General features: G+C 41.7%; 1 protein-coding gene across 1 annotated transcript; it reads left to right on the plus strand.

The window, feature by feature from the left end:
- The first annotated feature begins 4,330 nt into the window (after positions 1 to 4,330).
- Positions 4,331 to 20,283, plus strand: ANKRD34C (ankyrin repeat domain 34C). Its single transcript, XM_010377306.2, has 2 exons — positions 4,331 to 4,832; positions 15,289 to 20,283. The coding sequence occupies exon 2, from the start codon at positions 15,333 to 15,335 to the stop codon at positions 16,938 to 16,940; it is 1,608 nt and encodes a 535-aa protein (XP_010375608.1). The 5' UTR covers positions 4,331 to 4,832; positions 15,289 to 15,332; the 3' UTR covers positions 16,941 to 20,283.
- The last annotated feature ends 1,415 nt before the right edge of the window (positions 20,284 to 21,698 follow it).

Raw genomic sequence — 21,698 nt, forward strand, 5'->3', positions numbered from 1 at the left:
CCTCTGAACCATCATCCCCAACTGCCTACCTTCAGACTTCTAGTTATATAGAGAAAACAAGCCCTCTAGGGATCTGTTACATAACATTGTGTCTGTAGTTAACAACAATACTGTATTGTACACTTAATTTGTTAAGAGGGTAGATCTCAGGGTCAGTGTTCTTACTACAATTAAAAAAAGAAAAGAAAAGAAACACCTCTTTGTTTAAGATGTGGTTTTGTGTTACTTGCATCAATTGCGAGCCAATTTAAATGTGCAATACAAATATTTGGAACTAATTTTTAAAATTAAAAAGTGGAATAGAAGGTTGGAAAAAAAATCCATATCTTATCTGTATTTTTAAAAATATACATGTAACACATTGTGATACAAATCTAGTAAAAGTTATTTTAAAATTTACAATATTCTGGCACATATCTAATCACACAATGCTGGTCTCAAGAGACCTGGCAAGACTGGTATTGAATTTGTCATGTGATTCTAGGGAAGCATCTCTTCCTCCTAGAACTTGGCCTCCCAATCTGTGTGAATTCAGTGAATCAGATGACTCTTGCTGACAACTCTGCCTAAGGAACTCAGTGCTCACCTCTGAATCTGACTTTCTCTTCCTTATGGACAATGACTTACTGACAATATACTCTGGAGAGGGAAACTGCTCAAGAGGTCAACAAAGACTTTACTTTCACATAAAGGGTACTGATATGGTTTAGCTGTGTCCCCACCCAAATCTCATGAACTATAGCTCCCATAACCCCCACATGTCAACCCCTGTGTAAGAGTGGGTGAATCCTCCCACAAATCTCTCAACCACAGCCCAAATTCCATGACAAATTATTTCTAGCACCTTCTTAAGTGAGACACCCCACAATTCCCCAATGTATGTGTCCTCCCTCGCTGCAACAAGTGATACAGCCAATTTGTTCAACTGTAAGTGGGTTCCTGGTGGTCTTTAGCTGGACCATTGATAGTAGTAGATATTCAAAACTTCTATTGCTATTATTAGAATTTTAAAAAAAGTATTATTCTTGTTGTTATTCATCAAGTAGGCCTAGCATATAAGGTGCATCTCTGAGGAAGTAGCTGAGATACCCATAAGAAAGCAGACTTGGAATAGGTTGCAAAAGGCCTTTTGCTTCATGGAACAGTGTGAGTTGATTCACTTACACACATACATACACACACATCTCCAAAGAGATGCTGACAAGTCTTTAGAAAGCTCCTTTGCAAAGGCAGAGAATGTGTCTGTCTTATTCACAGCTAAATCTATAGCACTCCAAAAGAAGGCAGATCAGGTCACATAGCCCATACTCAATAATAAATTTTTGCTGAAAAACAAAATGAATTCAAGCCTCTTGGGAGACCTTAACAGTTTAATTTGAATATTGATAGATCAGGCAGATAAATGTAGTTAACACATACAGAGTGCTTACTCCCTATCAGATGCCGCACTAAACATTTTACATGTTTTACCTTAGCTGCCTCTTATCCCAGTTCTAGGAAGTAGATACTATAATTAACCCAATTTTATGGAGGAGAAAACTGAGACACAAAGACATTTGGTGTCTCATTGGAGACCATGCAGCTGGTGAGTGCTGGAGTTGGGATTTAAATACAAGCAGTCTGATCCTAGAGTCTGTGCTCTTAATCAATACACTATGCTGCCTGTAGTCCAGAGTAAAGATATAAAGTGTACCGATATGGTTTAGCTGTGTCCCCACCCAAATCTCATGAACTGTAGCTCCCATAACCCCCACATGTCAAGGGCAGGGTCAGATGGTGATAATTGAATCATACTGTGCTCATGGTAGTGAATAAATCTCATCAGATCTGATAGTTTTATAAATGGGAGTTCCCCTGCACAAGCTCTCTTGCCTGCCACCATGTAAGATATGACTTTGTTTCTCCTATGACTTCCACCATGATTGTGAGGCCTCCCCAGCCATGTGGAGCTGTGAATCCATTAAACCTCTTTCCTTTATGAATTACCCAGTCTCAGGTATGTCTTTATTAGCAGTGTGAGAGAGGACTAATACAGGTACTAATCTACAATTAACTTTGCAGGTGTACTTGTATTGTTTGTGCCCCAAAACACAGAATGCACATTTTGTTTCTACATTAAGTATGAGGGAAAATGCTCATGGAGAACTTTTTATTGATCATATAAACAGAGCATAACATGGAAATGATGTAGATCATATAATTCATAGCAAAATAACATCAAACACCAAAAACAGTGAGGGAGAACACAGCATCAGGAATAAAAAGGGGATGTAGGAATAGATTTAAGGACATGAAAAATTATAAAGGAGCATAATTTGTAACATTATGCCAATACATTAAAATATGTAGATGAAAAGAACTTTTTTCTAGGTAAATACAAATTACCCAAAATGACTCAGGAGGGGTTAGATGATGAATATGCCAGCAATCATCAATGAATTTGAGAAGATAATCAAAGATCTATCCTTCTAAAATCCATCAAGTCCAGATGGTTTCATGGGCATGTTCTATTAAACCCTCAACGAACAGATAGTTAACTTGATTATTTGAATATTCCAGAGTGTAGGAAAAAACAGAATGCTTCCAAAATCATTCTATAAAGTTACCATAACTTTGCACCAAAGCTGAATGAGAACCCTTATCCCCTAAGAAGGAAAAAGAACACAATTTTTATTTATTAATATAGATGAAATAAACCTTATATTCACATAAATAAATAATTCCAATCTAGCAGTGTATTTGTATAAAATAACATACATTAACCAAGTAGAGTTTGTTTTGAGAAATATAAAGTATTATAAAGGTGGCATTCAAATCAGTGAGAGAAGAATGGACTTTTTGAATTGGTGTTGGGACAATTGGGTTCTCATTTTTGTCAGATCCTTACCTTACCCTGTGCACAAATACAATTTCCAGATGAAATGATAAACAACAGAGCTATACATTACTAGAACATTTAGGGAACTGTATTGTGATTCTGGTGTATGAAGCCTCCCTTGGCAAGATGGGAAATCTAGAAACCATGAATGATAAGACATGCATTTGAAACTACTTTAGAGAGAAAAACTCCATAAACAGTAGTCAGTCATCATAAATATTGGGTACTAGGAAGGTACATTTCTCTAAGTGATACTATAGACACTAAGTGATAAAGGCAACTTATGGAACAATATTTTTGCACTTAAAAGACAAAATTGATAATCCTCCAGCAAGCTTGATTGAAAAAAAATGGGAATGGAGCAACAGAAAACACAAATAAACAATATCAGCAATAAGAAGAAGGCACAGAACAGTATCAGAGATGAACATAAATAAAAGGTGACACTATTTGTAACTTTGTGCCAGAAAATTTGAAAATGCAGACGAGATGGACAATATCCTGGGAAAATATAAATTGCTAAAAATGACTCAAGAAGTAGGGATTTAAAAAACACAGGGCAAATAGAACCTCTGTGTGCATATACATGTATCTAGACAAAAATGCTGGTTACTTCTGGGGAACTGATTACTGGGGAAGGACACTGCAGGGTGGGGGAGGAGGGGGCACTCACTTTCTACTTTTTTTTTCTTTTTGGAAAGCATTTTAGTTTTATTATTTTTTTTTGTAGAGACTTTTTTTTTTTTTTTTTGTAAGTCTCACTATGTTGCCCAGGCTGGTTTTGAACTCCTGGCCTCAAACGGTCCTCCTGCCTTGGCCTCCCAAAGCACTTGGATTTACAAGCACGAGCCACTTACTTTCTAAATACAATGCCTTATGCTTTCAATCATATACAGTAACTATTAACTACTTTGTAAAAAGGAAACGAAGATTGTCAGCGAACGACTCCACGGGAAGCCCTGGGAATAGGTAGCGGGCAGGCAAAAGCATGGATTTGGAATGAAATCCAATGGCCATGGAACCAGCCCTGATCATCAGATTGCTCCCCAGTTTTGAGGATCACACTGGCACCCTCCTGTCTCCCTCTCTTTCCTACACTGTGGACAAACAGCCTTGAGATTCCAGGGCGTGTGTGAAGGAAAGCCGAGGAGGGCAGGGCCGCAGAAAGAACAAAGGAGACACATAAGTTCAAATCCCTGCCAGGGTCTGAGACCTGCAACGTCAGACTTTGGGAGCGTCCCTTCACTTCTCCGGACCCCAAGGGTGGCCGCGCCTGCTCCGCGCTCACCCTTGGGGAGTGTAGGAGCCCCCTGCTAAGTTGCTGAGCGAGTCGGAGCCCCAAGAACTAGGGTCGAGGGGGTGGGGCGGCAGGCGCCTCTGCCGAGGCTGCAGGTAGGCACTTCCCCACCCCCGCGGCCCCCTCCTTCCTCCTTCCTCGCAGCTCGCACACCCACACAACCCTCGCCCGTCTCGGCTGGAGAGCTGCTTTCGGCGCCAGCGGGCAGCAGCGTGTCGTCAGCCAGCACAGCCGGCCGAAGACCAAGCCGGAGGGCTGGGGTTGCGCAGAGACCTGCACACCCGCAGCGCGGAACCGGGGGCGATTCCTATCTTTCTTTCATGCTTCTTTCTTTTTCTTAAAACCAGACCAAACCAAACCCAAAACTCCCCTGTTCACACCGCAACTTGGAGGAGCGGTGGAATGATTTGAAGGAACTGACGCAGAGGTTTTATTCATGAACCTTGAAGAAGTTCTGGGCAAGTGACTCAACAGGACCCTCGGGGCCCAGAGTAGCCCCAGCTCCCGGCGCTGGTTCAGTCTGGCAGTGCCCTCTGTCAGCCAACCCGCAGCTGCAGGTAGGGGTGCGAGACGCCCCCTGATTTTGCTTTGGGAATAATAATGACACTACCCATAGCTTGGACCCAGGTGGCCTCGCTCAGCGATTGTCCCCACCAGGTAAGCGCACCCCCCAGGGGTCTGCATTGGTCACCCGGGTGGGGACCTCGAGCTCCTGAGAAGTCAGTCCATGCTGTTTAGCCACAGGCAGGAGTGGGGAACTGGTAGGACAGAGCTTGCTTTTATCACAGGAAATTGTGGGAGACGGGAATGGAAGGCGGATTTAACATTTTTTATTTTTGCATTGACGCGTGGGGATGAGATGCGTATGGGCCTGGATTCTTGTAGGAAATGGTTGCGGAGCAGGACTGGGCGATAGGTGTCTGGATTTTTGCAGGGACTGAATGGGGAGAAAGGTCGTTAATTTTTGCAGAAACCTGTGAGGAACTGGCGGTGAGAGGTTATGATCCTGAAAATGTGCAAGAAATTGTAAAAAGTAGGCATCTAGGCATTTCTGAGAAATGATGGGAGAAGCACTTACCGCCCTGGTTTCACCTGACCCCCATGCTCGGCCTTCTGGAAGATGCCCACAGACACTGGCAATAATGGACGCCGGCACACTCTGCCGGCGCGGCCGGAGCCCCGGAGTTCAGTACCTCGGACAGAGCCCGCGCCCCACAGCCCAAGGCGCACAGTGAGCGCCGAACAGCCAGGCTCCCTAGCCCCCCGCCACCGCTGCTCTCAGTTCAGGGCAGCTACGTAACACCGCCTCTAGCTCCGCGCCAGAAAGGGCTCTCGAATCGCAAAAGCAAACGTGTTCGATTTCTGATCTGCTCCTAACTGCTTCCCGTGACTGCAGAAGGAAGAGGCGGAGTGTAAAGATATCTCCCAAGCTTCCGCGAAAACTACAGCCAAACGGTGTGGCCTCCCTGGGTTTCGGAAGGTGTACCCAAACTTCTTTAAAAATCTAAAGCATTTTTTAAGCGCTTACCATGTGCCAAGGCCCCGTGCTAAGCCAGTGCACCACAAATTTGTGTCCTATGAATATCCCCACTTCACAGATGAGAAAACTGAAGCAAGAGAGGCCGAGTAACTTGTCCAGGTTTATGGAACTACCAAATGGTATGGCTGCGCTCTTAAACGCTGCCAGATTGCAGTGGTGGGAAGATATGCTTGAGTGGAATTCCCTGCGTGAAATAGTTCTGAACTTGGGGTCAGAGGAACAGAGTTTAAATCAAAGCCGTAGCACTTACAAACGTGTGCCCTTAGACAAAATTACTAAATGTGTCTGAACCTCAGATTTTAACTATCTGTAAATACTTGATAATGCTTTCCTTGCAGAAGTGTCAGGGGAGGGTGGCCAAAGAGATAATACGTGTGGAAAGACCGGAAACTGGGAATTGTGGTTGGGTGTTAGGGGCTGAAAGCAGGGAGCAGGTAATTAGAAGAGAAGGAGAATCGGCGGTGAACACTTCCCTCAGCACATTTCAAGGGGGCTGGACACAGAGCGGGGCTCAGTGGGAGGAATTCTGGATGAGCTTAGTTCAGTGTGTAATAGCCTCTTAGATTTTTTTAACAGGACTTTATAGAGAGTGTGGACATACTGCCTATCATTTGATCCTTGTAACAATCTTGTTAAGTAGGCAGGACTGGGGTTATTCTACTCGTTTAGCAAAATGATGCTTGCCTGAAATTACTCAGGTACTTAGTAGCAGAGCTGGGATTAGAATACAGAGCTCCCACCTCTCTAGCTTATAATCCTTTCACACGGACTGGCACATCCTCAGGAGCTTGGATTATGGGGCAGTTACAGCAATAAAGTGTATTTAGACAAGTACTATAAATACGTGACATTGATGTTTTTTAAAACCATTTTGAAACAGCAGTTTCATATGGATCAACGTCATAAACATTTATTGATTATATTCTATTTTGTTCCACAAAGAATTTAAAGCAGTTTATAAGGCTCCACAAGATGTCAGGTTTGCATATATTCGAAGTAGTCAAGAAAGCACAGGTGAAACAAGATTAAGGCTATAGCCATAGATAGAATGAATACAAATTATATATATTATAAAGTCCTAGAAACTTGCTCTGGTCTCTAAGTACTAGAAAGTGTATATCCAAGTCCTTTCTTGGAGGTCTAGGAACTTTGAAGATGTCTGCAAAAGTCTGTGGACTCTTCTTTTTTGTATAATTTCATCCCTTACCCTCTGTGAGATCTTCACTGTGCCTAACAAGGGATGTTTGACTGAAAATACAATGTCAGTGTGACTCGAAGAAGGGGAAATAAAGTGTATGACATTGTATCTGCACTCAGGTAATTAAGTGTTAGTTACATAATTTCTAATGGTACACATGAGTACACCATACTTTAAAGTTTATATAAAGGTTTACATCCATTAGCTTATTTAGGCCTTCTAACAACTCTGAAGAGATAAGCAGCTATGAAGTGATAGGAAGGACAAAATGCTAGCATCATGATTTTATATACTACGTATTTTACTTTCATACACAAACCAGCATCCCTACACAGGCAAGTTAAGTAACCTGAATGTTTGAATTGGGCCAATTGTAAGACTACAGAGAATGACAGAGCCTTTTCAAACTGAGCAGTGAATAATCCATCTTAAAACATTCAGAGAAAATTTAAAACAGTGCCAGCCAAGCAAGACATGACTGTGGGCTACACTGGCCATCAGACCTTTAAATACGTAATCTTGGTCTAAACTACTCAGGCCAAGGACGTGAGACGGCATGGGAGTGAAAGACCCTGGATTCAGAGAGAGAAAAGTTTCAATCCCTTATTTAAGTTTCCTGTTTCTAAACAAGGAAGATTGAACAAGATGGTTCCTCTCAGCTTAAAAAATATAAGACATCTTTAGTTTTGGGGACAATAAAATAATCAAAGGACTTCAGGACAAAGATAGCAAACATTTACATCTACTTATTGCCTCCATGAAGGAGGCATCCTTTTAATTTTTGACACTGGTGATATTTTAATCTTCAGTATTTCCTCTCCAGCCCCTGTGCCACTGAAATATATTGGCCATCGTTATAATGGAAATGCGTCCAACAGAAAACAGCCCAGAGAGGTGAAAGTTATGGCAGGGGTGGAGTGGGGGTGGAGGATTGGCGGGTAGAGACAAGGAGGACAGCAAGGGAGGAACCAGGCAAACTTTGCTCACTTCTCAGTTTACTCTTCTTATGATACACATGAAAAAAACCCACATTATGGTTGCTACTTTTTTAAGACAAAAATATTCTGCCCAGAGCAGCCAAAGTGGATGGGATTTCAACATTTTCTAAAAATGCATCAGCTTTTTTCAATCCAGATTGTTTCTTTTCTCTCCAATAAGCTTAGAGATCCTGTAAATCACTTAATAGTTCTAGTATTCCAATTGAACAATGAGATCACTTGGACACAGGAAGGGGATTATCACACACCGGGTCCTATTTGTTGGGGGGCGGATAGCAATAGGAAATATACCTAATGTAAATGATGAGTTAATGGGCACAGCACACCAACATGGCACATGTATACATATGTAACAAACCTACACGTTGTGCACATGTACCCTAGAACTTAAAGTATAATAAAAAAAATAGTTCTAGTATTCCATGTTTTTAATATTTATTCACTTTGATGCATAATAGTAAATTTTCAAATTAAGGTAAATTAGATTTTGGTTGACACTTCTGTCGAATGGACCGCTATTCAGTTCTACCTTTCAAACATCTCTCCAGCTTGAGTCTTTTTCTATCTCCCAGCTGTGCTGTTTCTGATCCTCTTCATCTCTCAGAGGCTCCTAGGTGATCCCCAAGCCTCCCAATCCATCTCCCACACTGTGGCCAATGATCATGTCATTCTCTTCTTTAAAATTCTTTATTGGTTCCCTATTTCCACATAACAAACATCAAACTGCAGGACAAGGCTACAAGGAACTTGGAATCTGATTTCTGCAGACCTCCCCGTATTTGCTTGCTCCGTCAGTGCACTTCCCAACCACCACCATGCACTAACCATCAAGTTCTTGAAATGTCCATGTCCTGTTACTTTTTGCCTTTGAACTTGTACTTACTCCTGAGTGTAAGGACTTCCCCCTTTTGGTTCAACAAATTTCCACTCATGTTTTTCAAGTACTGGCTCAGTTTTATTCTCTTTGTGAGCCCTTTCCTAATTTCCACCCCGAGTCCCTCCTGGCACTCACATCTCCTTGTTTTATATTTGTCTTCCACTCTGGGACTTATTAATTACTTTGCACTACAATTATGTCATGTAGAGGCTAAGAATGTGGACTTTGGGGTTAGACTGCTTGGATCTGAATTCTAGCTCCACAACATATTGCCTGGGTGATTTGAGGTAAGTGACTTTGCCTTCCTGAGACTCAGTTTCATTTTTCATAAAATGGGGATAATAATAGTACCCACCTCATAGTATTACTGTAAAGATTAAATGACACAATGCATATAAAGTGTCCAGCACATTGCTTGGCACATGGCAAGCATACCATAAATGTTTATTACTGTCATTAAAATATACATCCACCTTCCTACTAAATAGTAAATTACTTAGCAGCCATTCCTGAATTTTATACCTCTTTATCCTTAACACCTAGCCTGGAGTAGGTAATCGATATATGTTTGATCATGAATGAATGAGCAAGTAGATAGTTGATATATGTTTGATCATGAATGAATGAATGAGCAAGTAATGCCAGTGTTTTAGTCAAGGTTTACTTGGTTATAAGTAACAGAAGTTAATTCAAGCTACCATAAACAAAAACATGCTGACTTATTGGAAGTCTTCTAAGGTGTTCATGGACTCCAAAGACAGTTGAAACTTCAGAGGATAGAGGAAAAGTACTCTCTTCCTGCCTCTCATCTCAGCGTCTTGGTGTGGTTACTTCATTTACTTCATTCTTCTTCCTCTGCACATCACCTTTTCTGCTTCTCTGCCCTTGTGGCTAACCCACAAATGCTACTCTTACATCCAGAGTTCTCTACAAACAGCCCAGCATAACTGGTGTTTCTCAGTCTCAATTTCAACATCCACCCAAGGTTGAGTCAGCCCTGCACATGGGGCAGGTCAAATAATATAAACCATCAGCCTCACTGTGTGTGTGGGGGAGGGCAGGGATAATATCAGAAAGAAAGAGTCACTGTAGCTTGTGAGAGTCAGAGTCATTCATTGATTCCTGAATGACCATGGGCAAGTCACTTCTTCACTCTTGACTTCAGTTTCCTCATCTGTGAAATGGTAGAAAAACCTTCCTGACAGGGCATTTCATGGTTCATGGGAGGCAGTTAACATCAGTCTGGAGCAAAAACATACGTATTAACAGTTTATTGGGCTATAAACCCTGGGGAGTAGGAATGAAGGAAAATGAAAAGTGACGCAAAGGAGGAGAAAGAGCAAATACAAGGGAATACATTTATTGAGCTAGCCACAGATTCATGGCAAATGTGCTGATTATTCTGTCTTATGGAAATTGTATAATCTATTGCATCTTGGAACAGGCAATTGGGTGAGGAGAGGCAGAAGCGTTTATGTAACATCTCTTTCCCATCCTCTATTTTCTATTGGTCAACATCTGTTCTACAAAGGGTTACTCCCTCATACTTATTGGTTGAGTAACCTGGTTTTTCCAGGCAACTGCTGGAGAAAGTCAGGACAGGGTCAGTTTCTTCTGGTCAGCAGAAACCAGGTATGGGGGTTTCACCATTTGTAGCAGACAACAGCAGCAGTGACCTGACACTAAGACTGTGGGAAAGGTTTGAACTTTGCTAAGACCACTCAGGCAAGAAAGCAAGGTGAGTGTGTAACACGCAGAGGCAGGGAAAGTAGGCATGGCTATGCATATCTGGCATGATGCATGAATTTAGTCTGCCATAATTTGTAAGGCTATTGTCAACTGAGGCCATGTAAACAGCAGTCTTTTAAGCCCAGTATTCTTTTTTTTTTTTTTTTTCTTTTTCTTTTTTGAGATGGAGTTCCTCTCTTGTTGCCCAGGCTGGAGTGCAATGGCACGATCTCGGCTAACTGCAACCTCTGCCTCCCGGGTTCAAGTGATTCTCCTGCCTCAGTCTTCAGAGTAGCTGGGATTGCAAGCATGTGCCACCACACCTGGCTAATTTTTGTATTTTTGGTAGAGATGGGGTTTCACCACGTTGGCCAGCTGGTCTCAAACTCCTGACCTCAGGTGATCCACCCGCCTTGGCCTCCCAATGTGCTGGGATTACAGGCGTGAGCCACCGTGCCTGGCCAAGCCCAGTAATCTTAAAATGAAAAGTGTACGATTATTGCAGCATGCTAACAGTTAACGTTAGCCTGGCACATTTTATCTGGGCTACAAGAGTGAGGTAAGCACCTGATTCTGTCCTCAGACAAAGCTCTTGTATTTCATCATTTAAGGAAGTTCAGATGGGAGGCCCACAGTGAAAAAAATGACAACTTGCAAAAGAACTCACTGACCACACAGAATGTTATGCCTATTGGTGGGCTAGATATAAATATTCCAGACCACAGAAAAGAACCTGGATGCCTTTTCTGCAACCTGATGCCTCCTTAGGTGCTGAAGGGGAAGAGTTAAAATAGGGACAAAACCTGAGCATAGGGGAGGAGGAGGCCACTGATTCCAACTGAAGAGAGAGAAGGATTCTCCTACATACACCATATTTCTTCCATTTCTTTCTTCTTTGCCTCCTTTCCTGCCTCTCTTCCTTCCTCTCTTGACTCTGAGCTAGACTAGAGGTGATTTGCACCGCATGTAACATAAAAGGTAACCCAATTATCCATCTGTCTTCCTTCCCACCTTCCTTTCCTTCTTTTTCTCCTTTCTTCCATCTTTTCCTTTATCCTACTTTCTAATTATCACACAACTAAGAAGGGAGAAAAGACAGTATTTCTAGTTTGAGGGGTGCAGGGGGCTCTGTGGAGGGGGCTGACCCAGGTGATTAACAAGACTGATACTCAAAGGAAGTTGCAAAGAATTAAGGAACAAAGGGGATGTGGCATCTAGTTTTGTATATGTATGTGTGTGTTTTCATATGTATGTGTGTGTGTGCATGCACGTGTGCAAGAGAAAAAGAGAGAGAGCATATACAAATATGGTGTATAGCATTCCAGAGTATGAAGATATTACATTTTCTTTATTTTCTCCTCCTCCTCCTCCTCCTCTTCTTCTTCCTTCTCCTCCTCCTCCTCTTCTTCTTCTTCTTCTTCTTCCTCTTCCTCTTCCTCTTCCTCTTCTTCTTCTTCTTCTTCTTCTTCTTCTTCTTCTTCTTCTTCTTCTTCTTCTTCTTCTTCTTCTTCCTCTTCTTCTTCTTCTTCTTCCTCTTCTTCCTCTTCTTCCCCTCCCTCCCCTCCTTCCCCTCCCTCCCCGCCTTCTCCTTCTCCTTCTTCTTCTTCTTGAGATGGAGTCTCACTCTGTCACCCAGACTGGAGTGCAGTGGTGTGATCATAGCTCACTGCAGTCTCGAACTCCTGGGCTCCAGTGATCCACCGGCCTCAGCCTCCTCAGAAGCTAGGCCTATATGTGCAAGCCATGACACCCAGCATTTTTTTTTTTTTTTTTTTTTTTGGTAGAGGCAGAGTCTCACTATGTTGCCTCAGCTGGTCTCAACCTCCTGGTCTTAAATGATCCTCCTTGGCTTCCCAAATTGCTGGGATTACACTTGTGAGCCATCATGCCCAGCTTATTTTCTTCTTGATGGGTTGTTTCCAGTTTTTGTCTTTTATGAATAGGGCTGCTGACGTCTTTTGGTACACATACTAGTTTATTCTCTAATATTGCTACACTTGGCCCAGGCTCTGGGTGTTTCTTCCACTGGTCTCACCTGCGTTCTCTAATGCAGTTGCAATCCTCCAGGGGCTGGCTGGGGCTGGCTGGGCTGAGATTGTCTCACTCACATTCTTGCAGTTAGTTGGGGCTACCAGCTAAAACTTCATGTGCCCTTCCTGGTAGGTATTCCAGACTTCTTTACATAGCAGCTGAGTTCCAAGACAGCAAACTTGGAAGCTGCAAGGCCTACTCAGGCTTTGCCTTGGAAATCACACAGTTACATTTTATGGCTGAAAGTGAGACACAAGGCTGACTCCTAGTGTACATATGAGGATGGGAGGACCTCATGGCCATTGTTTGCAAACTACCACAGGTGTAAACCTAGGCATGGAATTACTGTGTCCGAGTGTGGGCTTTGATTCAGTCTAGTTCAATTTATTTATACTACCAACAGGTTCCTGTTGCTTCCTGTCTGCATGCCTCTTGGTATTGTCAGTCTGTCTAATTTTAGCCATTCTAAAATGGTATTTTGTTTTACTTTAATTTGATTTTCCTTGAGTACTAATAAGGCTGGGTATCTTTTTATGTACTTATTGGTCATTTGTATATCCTCTTTTGGAGGAAGTGATTTGTAGGAGTTCTTTATATAGTCTGATGATGAGTCACTGTAATTTCACTCAACCCTCCCTCTTTGATCTTGAGTGATTTTCCTCTTGAGTACAAAGGAAGTAACATTTGAGCTGAAGTTTGGGGGATGATGAATAATTAAAGAAGAGCAGGGAGGCCTTATAGTTAGAAACATGAACAGTGCCAAGAGGAAAAACACATGAAGAATGGTGCATTTGAGAAATGAGATTTGAAGATAGAATGTGAAGAAGACTGGAGTGGCAGGGAATGAGTCTAGAGAGGTAGACTGAGGCCAGGAGAAGAAGGACCCCTTTGATGAAATGGAAAGAAGCACGCTTTCTCTGGACATTCCACTCATTTATCTAGTCTTTGGAAATTCTATTTCAAATCTCCAGGGTTCAAGACTGAAAAGCTTATTGATGCATACGGCTTTAACACAGCAATGGTGTGTAGGACCACAGAGGAGTAAAAACAATTAAAATTGACAGAAAGAGAAGAGAGAGAAAGACCATCACACACACACACAACACACACACACACACACACACACACACACACACACAGAGATCAGTGGGAGAATGAAGAAGACAGAAAGGAGATGGAGAGACAGAAATGGAGACTTGTTGTCAATGTATTTAATAACCACACAGTGCCCTCGAATGGTGGTAGTTTTGCAGGAAATCTAGCAGAACACATAAACACAACAACATCAAACTCAAGTAGTTATCAGAACAATGCATTTGAAGAAGCAGAAAGATATACACTAGACTCTTAGCCGTGGTTACTTCTGAAGAGGAGAGAGTTTTCAAGGAGGAGTGGGGGATGAATAAAGGAGACCTCTTCCTCTTTATATACTTACATGTAGTTTGTTTGTTTTATTTTAATAGCAAGTATCTATTCACATATTAATTTTTCAAAGGCATATATATCCATCTCTCAGCTTCAACCAGGAAAAGCTTTTGCCTTCCAACTTAATAGAGTAATATAAATAAATAAATAAGTGATCAGGTGAATAGTGTAAGAGAAAGAATGATGTGAATCAGATCAGGAGGAAACTCAGGCATTGTGGCAGGTAGACCACATGAGCCATCTGCTCATTAGGAGCCTGGAGGCACAAAAAGCCCATGTGAAGGTGCTGTACTGGCAGAGACATGGCCAGTGTGGTACCCGTGGACTGGCAGAGCATCAAGACTGGGACACCTACCTCTTCTTATTTGTGAAGGGCCCCTCAAGCAACACATAGGTTGAAGATTTTGAGTCCAGGAATTAGGGAACTGACAAAAAAATCAAAATAGAAAACTCAGGTTTGACAAACCTCAGCTGAGAAAACTTTGGTCTGAGCTTTATTTCCTAACATTTGTGAGCAAAAATGCAATCCCCTTCTCCATTCTCTGTCTCCTATCAGTTCAACCAGAGAGAAGGGAATAGCATGGCATTATTCTGAACAAGGAGAATATGAATTCTGACATCTGCTGGAAAAGTGAGGACTACAACCTGGAAAAGGATAAATAGATTGATTTTGTTTTACAATTGTTTTCACTGTCCCTACCCCATCAACCCCCATTACAATAATCATACATATTTATTTTGGGAAAACTGCAAAAAGAAGAATATGAAACCACTCATAATCCCACTGCCTAGAATAAGGATGAACATTTTGGTGTGTTTCCTAAGTCTTTTTGATGCACACCAATAGCAACACATGAAACAATTATTTATGAGGCGACTTGTTCATTACATGTGAGTCATTGCTAAATGCTGAGGACACAGCAGTGAAGAAAATAATTCAAACCTTTTTCTAAGGAATGTAGAGTTCTACATTTGTGGTAAGTGCTGTGCAGTCAACACAATAACATCTTGCATTTAAACAAATATTTACTCTATGCTAGGCATTATGTTAACTGCTTTTCATGTGGATGTTTTATACATACTCTCTTAGGCAGTCTTTACAATGACCCTATGAGGTAGGTTACTACTATCCCCCCTCCCACTGTGACACATTATTACAGACACAGAAACTAACTCAGCAATGTTAGATAAGTTGGTCAAGTCAATATAAGTTGGGATCAGGTTGGGATATGACTGTACCCAGACCCTGTAATAAGCATGCTGCACAGATCTGCTATAAAATATATAACATTTGTTCCCTCTTCTTCCTTTGCTAGGTTTGATTGCTACTGTGGCGTAGGTACTCTAAACTGTAGCCAATATGATGGATGATGACACTGAATTAAGGACTGATGGAAACTCTTTGTTAAAGGCTGTGTGGCTGGGGAGGCTCAGGTTGACCAGACTGCTGTTGGAAGGGGGAGCTTATATCAATGAAAGCAATGACAAAGGCGAAACAGCTCTCATGGTGGCATGCATCACCAAGCATGTGGACCAGCAAAGCATCAGCAAGTCCAAGATGGTGAAGTACCTGCTGGACAACAGGGCAGACCCCAATATCCAAGATAAGTCTGGCAAGACTGCCCTCATCCATGCCTGTATCAGAAGAGCCGGGGGAGAAGTGGTCTCCTTATTACTGGAGAATGGAGCAGACCCCAGCCTTGAGGATCGCACTGGGGCTTCGGCTCTGGTTTATGCAATAAATGCAGATGACAAGGATGCACTGAAACATCTCCTTGATGCCTGCAAAGCCAAAGGGAAGGAGGTGATTATTATAACAACAGATAAATCGTCTTCAGGCACCAAAACCACCAAACAGTATCTTAATGTCCCTCCTTCACCCAAAGTAGAAGACAGGCACTCACCTCCACTGTATGCATCTCCCTCTGACATAGAACTGAAGTCTCCAGGCCTGGACTCTCCACTCACTGAGAAGGAAGATGACTTCTTCAGCCTCCAAGCAGGGCATCCAAGCAGTTGTAACACCTCCAAGGCTGTTAATGAGCCTGGGTCACCCACTAGGAAAGTCAGTAATCTCAAAAGGGCCCGTTTGCCCCAACTGAAGAGGCTCCAATCTGAACCTTGGGGCCTGATCGCGCCCTCGGTGCTGGCAGCTTCAACGCGTCAGGATGAGACCCATGGTGCCAGCACAGAAAACGAGGTCATCAAGAGCATCAGTGACGTGTCCTTCCCTAAAAGGGGGCCCCTCTCCAGAACCAACAGTATCGATAGCAAAGACCCCACCCTCTTTCACACAGTCACAGAGCAGGTTCTGAAGATTCCAGTCTCTTCAGCACCGGCATCCTGGAAAGCAGCCTATGAAAAAGGTCAGGCTCCCCACCCGCGTCTGGCCAGGAGAGGAACTCTGCCTGTTGACCAAGAGAAATGTGGTATGGGTCCATCAGGACCTTCTGCTCTCAAAGAGCCAGCATCCCTCAAATGGCTGGAAAATGACCTCTACGACTTAGATTTACAGCCAGGGCCTGATCCTCCCAACTCCATTTCCCTTGAATCTGGCAAAGGACCTTTAGATAGAAAGAAGCTCAACAGCTCTCACTTGTCTCTTTTCCACGGCTCTCGGGAGTCCCTGGACACTGTACCTAGCACATCCCCCAGCTCAGCACGCCGCAGGCCGCCACATCTTCTAGAACGACGAGGTTCTGGAACTCTGCTCCTTGATCATATTTCTCACACTAGGCCTGGCTTCCTGCCGCCTTTAAATGTGAATCTGAACCCACCTATTCCAGATATTAGATCTAGCAGCAAACCTTCTTCCCCTCTTTCTAGTGGCTTAAAATCTATGGTTCCTGTTGCTCCAAGTTCACCAAAGAGAGTTGACTTAAGAAGTAAAAAGAAGCTCCTCAGAAGGCATTCTATGCAAATCGAACAAATGAAGCAGCTGTCTGATTTTGAAGAAATCATGACCTAGAAGCTTTAGAAAGGCTTAAAATAATCAATATAGTTTACGGAAGGGACTACGGATGAGACTGCTTCCTGATCATTCCTTAATGTTGAAGTGTGGCCACTTCAGAAGATATAAAAGCAGAATGCTGCTTCACTTCTGAGAATAACCCCTGGGTTTTTAAAGGCCTACTTGAAAAGAACTCACGATAATTGGGTTTTAAAGATAAATTTTTAAAAATTCTGCAAAGGAAGAAAGCCTTTGGAGTTCAGCGGTAACATAGCAAGTACAATGATCTAAGCTTAGGACATCAGTAATTTTCTATCAGACAAACAGAAAACAAGAATTTAAATCAGGAGGTAGTATTTGGAGTATGTCATTTATAATAAATCTATAAAGTGCCTACATAGAAAATGAGGCTTTAACATTTGTTAGAATGTACAAAAGCCCCAAACCAACCCCTCAGTGACTAAATCTGGGTGTCTGGGTTCTATCTGATGGAGTAGAAGCAGAACTCCCCCATGGAAGAGGCTCTGGCCTGTGGGTCCTGGCTCTGACTCTGTCAGGGCACTGTAATTCGTGGTGTGGTTGAACTCATTCAGCAATCCAGTAATATATTTTGTTCACATACTAATTTGTATGTGCTCTGAGTACCCAAATATCCCATCTATGTGGCCCCTGAATTATGATATGTCATGGTAGCTTATGCCTTAGAGACAAATCTTGCTCCAGAAATGAAACTTTCCCAAGATCCCTCCCCTGACACAGGCTCTTGTGTTGAAATCTTGTGAAAAACAGTCAAAGTTAACTAACTTGGAGTTGAATGTGATACAATTATAGATTACAGATATAAGGAGCATTTCCATATTATTCTTAAAACTCTACGAGATCTACCCAAACCAGAATGATAACTGAGGAGGGGTTGTGCATAGATTAAATGGTAAAGTGGGTGGTTCTCGGTGAGAAGCAGTGAGGACAATTCACTTTGCAGCCTAAAAATTTAGGGGATGCAAACTATCATTTCCCCTTCAGTCATCCAGATAATTGAAGAAAAATGTGGTTTCTTCTCTTTCTGAACTATCTAGGTGAGAGGAGATTTGTAGAAATAACCTGTACAACCCTTTTAGGCTGCTTTGAGCAAACTCAAGAAGGAAAGCAGAGACTTAGCACATTTGGTATAATGTAGCCATATCTTAGATGAATATATTTTTGGTTATTTCCATTTATGTTTCCTCTTGTGCTGCTGAGATCTATTTGCTCTATGGTTAAAAAGTTCAATAGTTCCTGAGGACAGCATCATGTAGAGGAAAGAGTAAGGGCTTTGAGTTTGACATATTTGGGTTTGCATACCAGTCTGATCATTTACCAGCTGTGTGACCTTGAGCAAGCAGCTTAACTTCTCTGTGTCTCTGTTCCCTCATCTGTAAAATAGGATTACTAATGCTGCACCTTATAAGGTTGTGGTGAAAATTAAATGACACAATGTATGAAAGTGCCTGCCATTGTGCCTGGCACAGGTAGAAGTCACTGAAAAAGAAGTAGCTAATTTTAATGTATTTCTTGAGACTGCTGAAGCAATATCTCAACCATGCTACACAAAATGGAATAAAGTTTCTCTGGAAAAGTTCAAGTATCTCCATGAGATCCCCAGTTATTTTATAAGTACTGATCTCTAAACTCATGTGTAAAGTAAAAAATTCTGCCACATAAACTCTACATATTATACAATTTTTCTATAACTACATTTGCTATAAATTTATCTGAATATTCCAAACAAAAGTGTTAATGATGGTTAAACAAAACAAACTTGGAGTTGTTTGGAGGGCTATCTGTGCTGTGTGTCATAGGATGTTTAGCAGCGTCTCTGGCCTCCACTCACTAGATAGCAGTAACACCCTCTCCCCAGCTGTGACAACCAAAAATGTCTCTAGACAAGGCCAGATGTCTCCCGGGTGCATCACCTCCATTGATCTCCACTGCTAGACCTATCGTATACGTCAAGAACAACAAAGCTGTATGGAAATGTGAGTGTTGACTGGCCAGCTAAGCCCTCCTGTTAACTTAAGACAATTCAAATTGTGCTTTAGTAAGATGACTAATCAATACTAGTGTTGGGCCTTCAAGATTCTTGGCCAACACACTCCAACATGGGGCTAATGGTCTCATACTTTGTAGGAAGGGAAGAAAATAAGAAAAGCACACAAATTAGCAAAAATCTATAGCTCATGAATGTGGTTTAGTGTGGACAACTCTGTTATTTTCAGAACCATTTAATCATTAATAATTCTTACCAAGTAGAAGCTATCCTGGGCAAAGAAACAACTTTCCAGTGCACTAAAAAGAGAATCATACGACAACCATCATTCTCAGCAGCTCATTAAATGTAAACACACACATGCACACACACACAGAGAACACATTTTCCATACTTTTCCAGCTGTTGTTAGCATCAGTTAAAACTGACCTCTGGTGGTAGTATCCAGCTGTGAGTTTAGCAAGACACTGCATCACAGCAATTTTTTTTCTAAACCTTTAGCTAAGATTTGGAAACCCAATATTTCCTAAGTAGTGAATGTGGTCCATTTATAGTAATTACCTTAGGTGAAACACCAAACATGATGAGTTGCTCATTCAGGATAGCCAGTCCATTGCACAAATGTGTAATATCAGGTACTCTCATGCCACTCATTGCCTGCATCAGTCAGTCATGACCTTTGCATCAGCCTTTCAATAGACAGTCATCAGGATAGTATCTTATCTCATCACTACTTGACGATAAGTTAGTTGAATTAGACTGTTCTATACCAGTACGACAACCAAAATACTTTCTCATAGATTATGCATACATATGCAATTTTGTCCATGTCAATGAACCTCATAAGAATGCTTTTTAAAAGTATATTTTAGATTCAAACATGCTTTCTAGATCAGAGGTTAGCTTGTCGTTTTGGAATCCTGGAGTCACAAGTTAGCTGCAAACTATAGTTTCAGTAATTCAACTGCTTAAGTGTTTCTGGACTGTTTATCAAAATATATTACAGAATGTGAGACTAAAGTTTAAAGTCTGGACCTTTGGTTTAATTTCTAGACATTCCAAAGCTTTTTTTTTTTTTTTTTTTTTTAAACCCATTGTCAACTCTCTTAGAACTTCATCAAGTAAATGGTACCTTGCAAATGTAGGTTGTGTCTGACCTTCCTCCTTTTTGTGTGTTGGTGCCTCAGATGTATCATGTGCTGCTTGAACTGATTCTCTACAGTGTTCAATCCTAGTCTCAAGCTGATGATGTGCTCAGAGATGTATCAAAATCCATGTAATGACACCATTTAGATGTTTCTAATATGTCAATAAATTATATATTACAATCCTTCAATAGTATTTTCCACTTTTTCTCAGTGCAATCTCAAGTATTACCTTTTCCTTAAGATGAACTGACATGACTGCCTAGTAACATCAACCAAACACCCAATATTTTATGAACACATAATTTACAAAATTAGATTTTAATCAGACAAGCATTATGGTATCTCTCCTGGTTAAAAAAAGCACAGTCCAATGAATGAGAAGGTGCATTGCCACTCCGAGGGGTGAGTTTCTTTACTTGGCCCCTGATGCTCAAACCCCCAGGGCTGCACCTGCCATCTGCTAGTGGCAGGGACTTACCATCAGTGGATATCCCTCCTTGGGCCCTATTTCTAATGTTCATAAGTGTTAATGTAAGCTGATTTCCATGAGCTCTTATTCAAGGGCAGGACAGCAAGTATAAAGTGAATTAGCTTGACGGTCTCTGCGGTCTCTTAAATTCTTGTACTCCGTACTTCAAATTTTATTCAGACTCGCTGATTCTCTGGACTGTTCCAATCCAGAACAGGTACTCTGGAGATTACCCTTAGGTTATCTCCTAGACTACTGAAATAAACTCAGTTAAGTAAAAAAAAGGACTAGTTTTAGGATGTTTGTTCCCCTACTTCTAACTTTAGGAAAGAGGCCCATTTTGTTTCCAGATCCTTTGAGGAGAGATTATGAGGCACAGTCTAATTCAGAGTACGCCCAAGATTGAATGCACTCCCTCCTCTAAGGTCAGCCACTTTGACCTTGTCACTCATTGTTTCTCAAGTACCTCCTTGAGATCCCCAGTTATTTTTATAAATATTGATCTCTAAACTCATTTGTAAAGTAAAAATTTCTGTTACATAAGCTATACATATTATACCTTTTCTATAATTACAATTGCTAGAAATTTATCTGAATATTCTAAACAAAAGTGTGAATGATGATCAAATAAAACAAATTTGGAGTTGTTTGGAGGGTTGTCTGTTTAAAGGCTTAGAAGTTTGGGGTTCCTTGAGTGGAACTTGCTCCTTTTCAGAGGAAAACCTTAGAGAGGAGTGGCATATGGTGCATCTTGGTAGGCAGGGCTGCGTTAAGCATGGCAGGAAGGCATCTGAGTCACCTGCCTTGAAGAAACCCTGCTGCTTGGATAATGAACACATCAGCATGGTTATTAATGAGCATGAAGATCAACGGGCTCCCTGAACTTGAATGCTACGAGCTGTTGAAGACTTCCACAGAACAGAGCGAGGAGAGGTCCACGATGACTGAGATGACTTTCTTGTCATCTTTGTTAGAAGGAGATGAACCTAGGATCAATTTTACTTTTACTAAGGAAAATAAAAAAAATGGGTATTTCTACATCCAAAGGTAATACAGAGAAATTCATAGCACTCTGTGTCCTCTAGTCTGAGTTACAAAATGGCATGCATATAATGGGAAGGACAGGATCTGCA

Source organism: Rhinopithecus roxellana, chromosome 5 (genome assembly GCF_007565055.1).
Source record: "Rhinopithecus roxellana isolate Shanxi Qingling chromosome 5, ASM756505v1, whole genome shotgun sequence".
Lineage (NCBI taxonomy): Eukaryota > Metazoa > Chordata > Mammalia > Primates > Cercopithecidae > Rhinopithecus > Rhinopithecus roxellana.

Excerpts from the sequence above, each read along its gene's own strand:
- ANKRD34C (XM_010377306.2), top strand. The coding sequence starts at position 15,333 with ATGATGGATGATGACACTGAATTAAGGACTGATGGAAACTCTTTGTTA.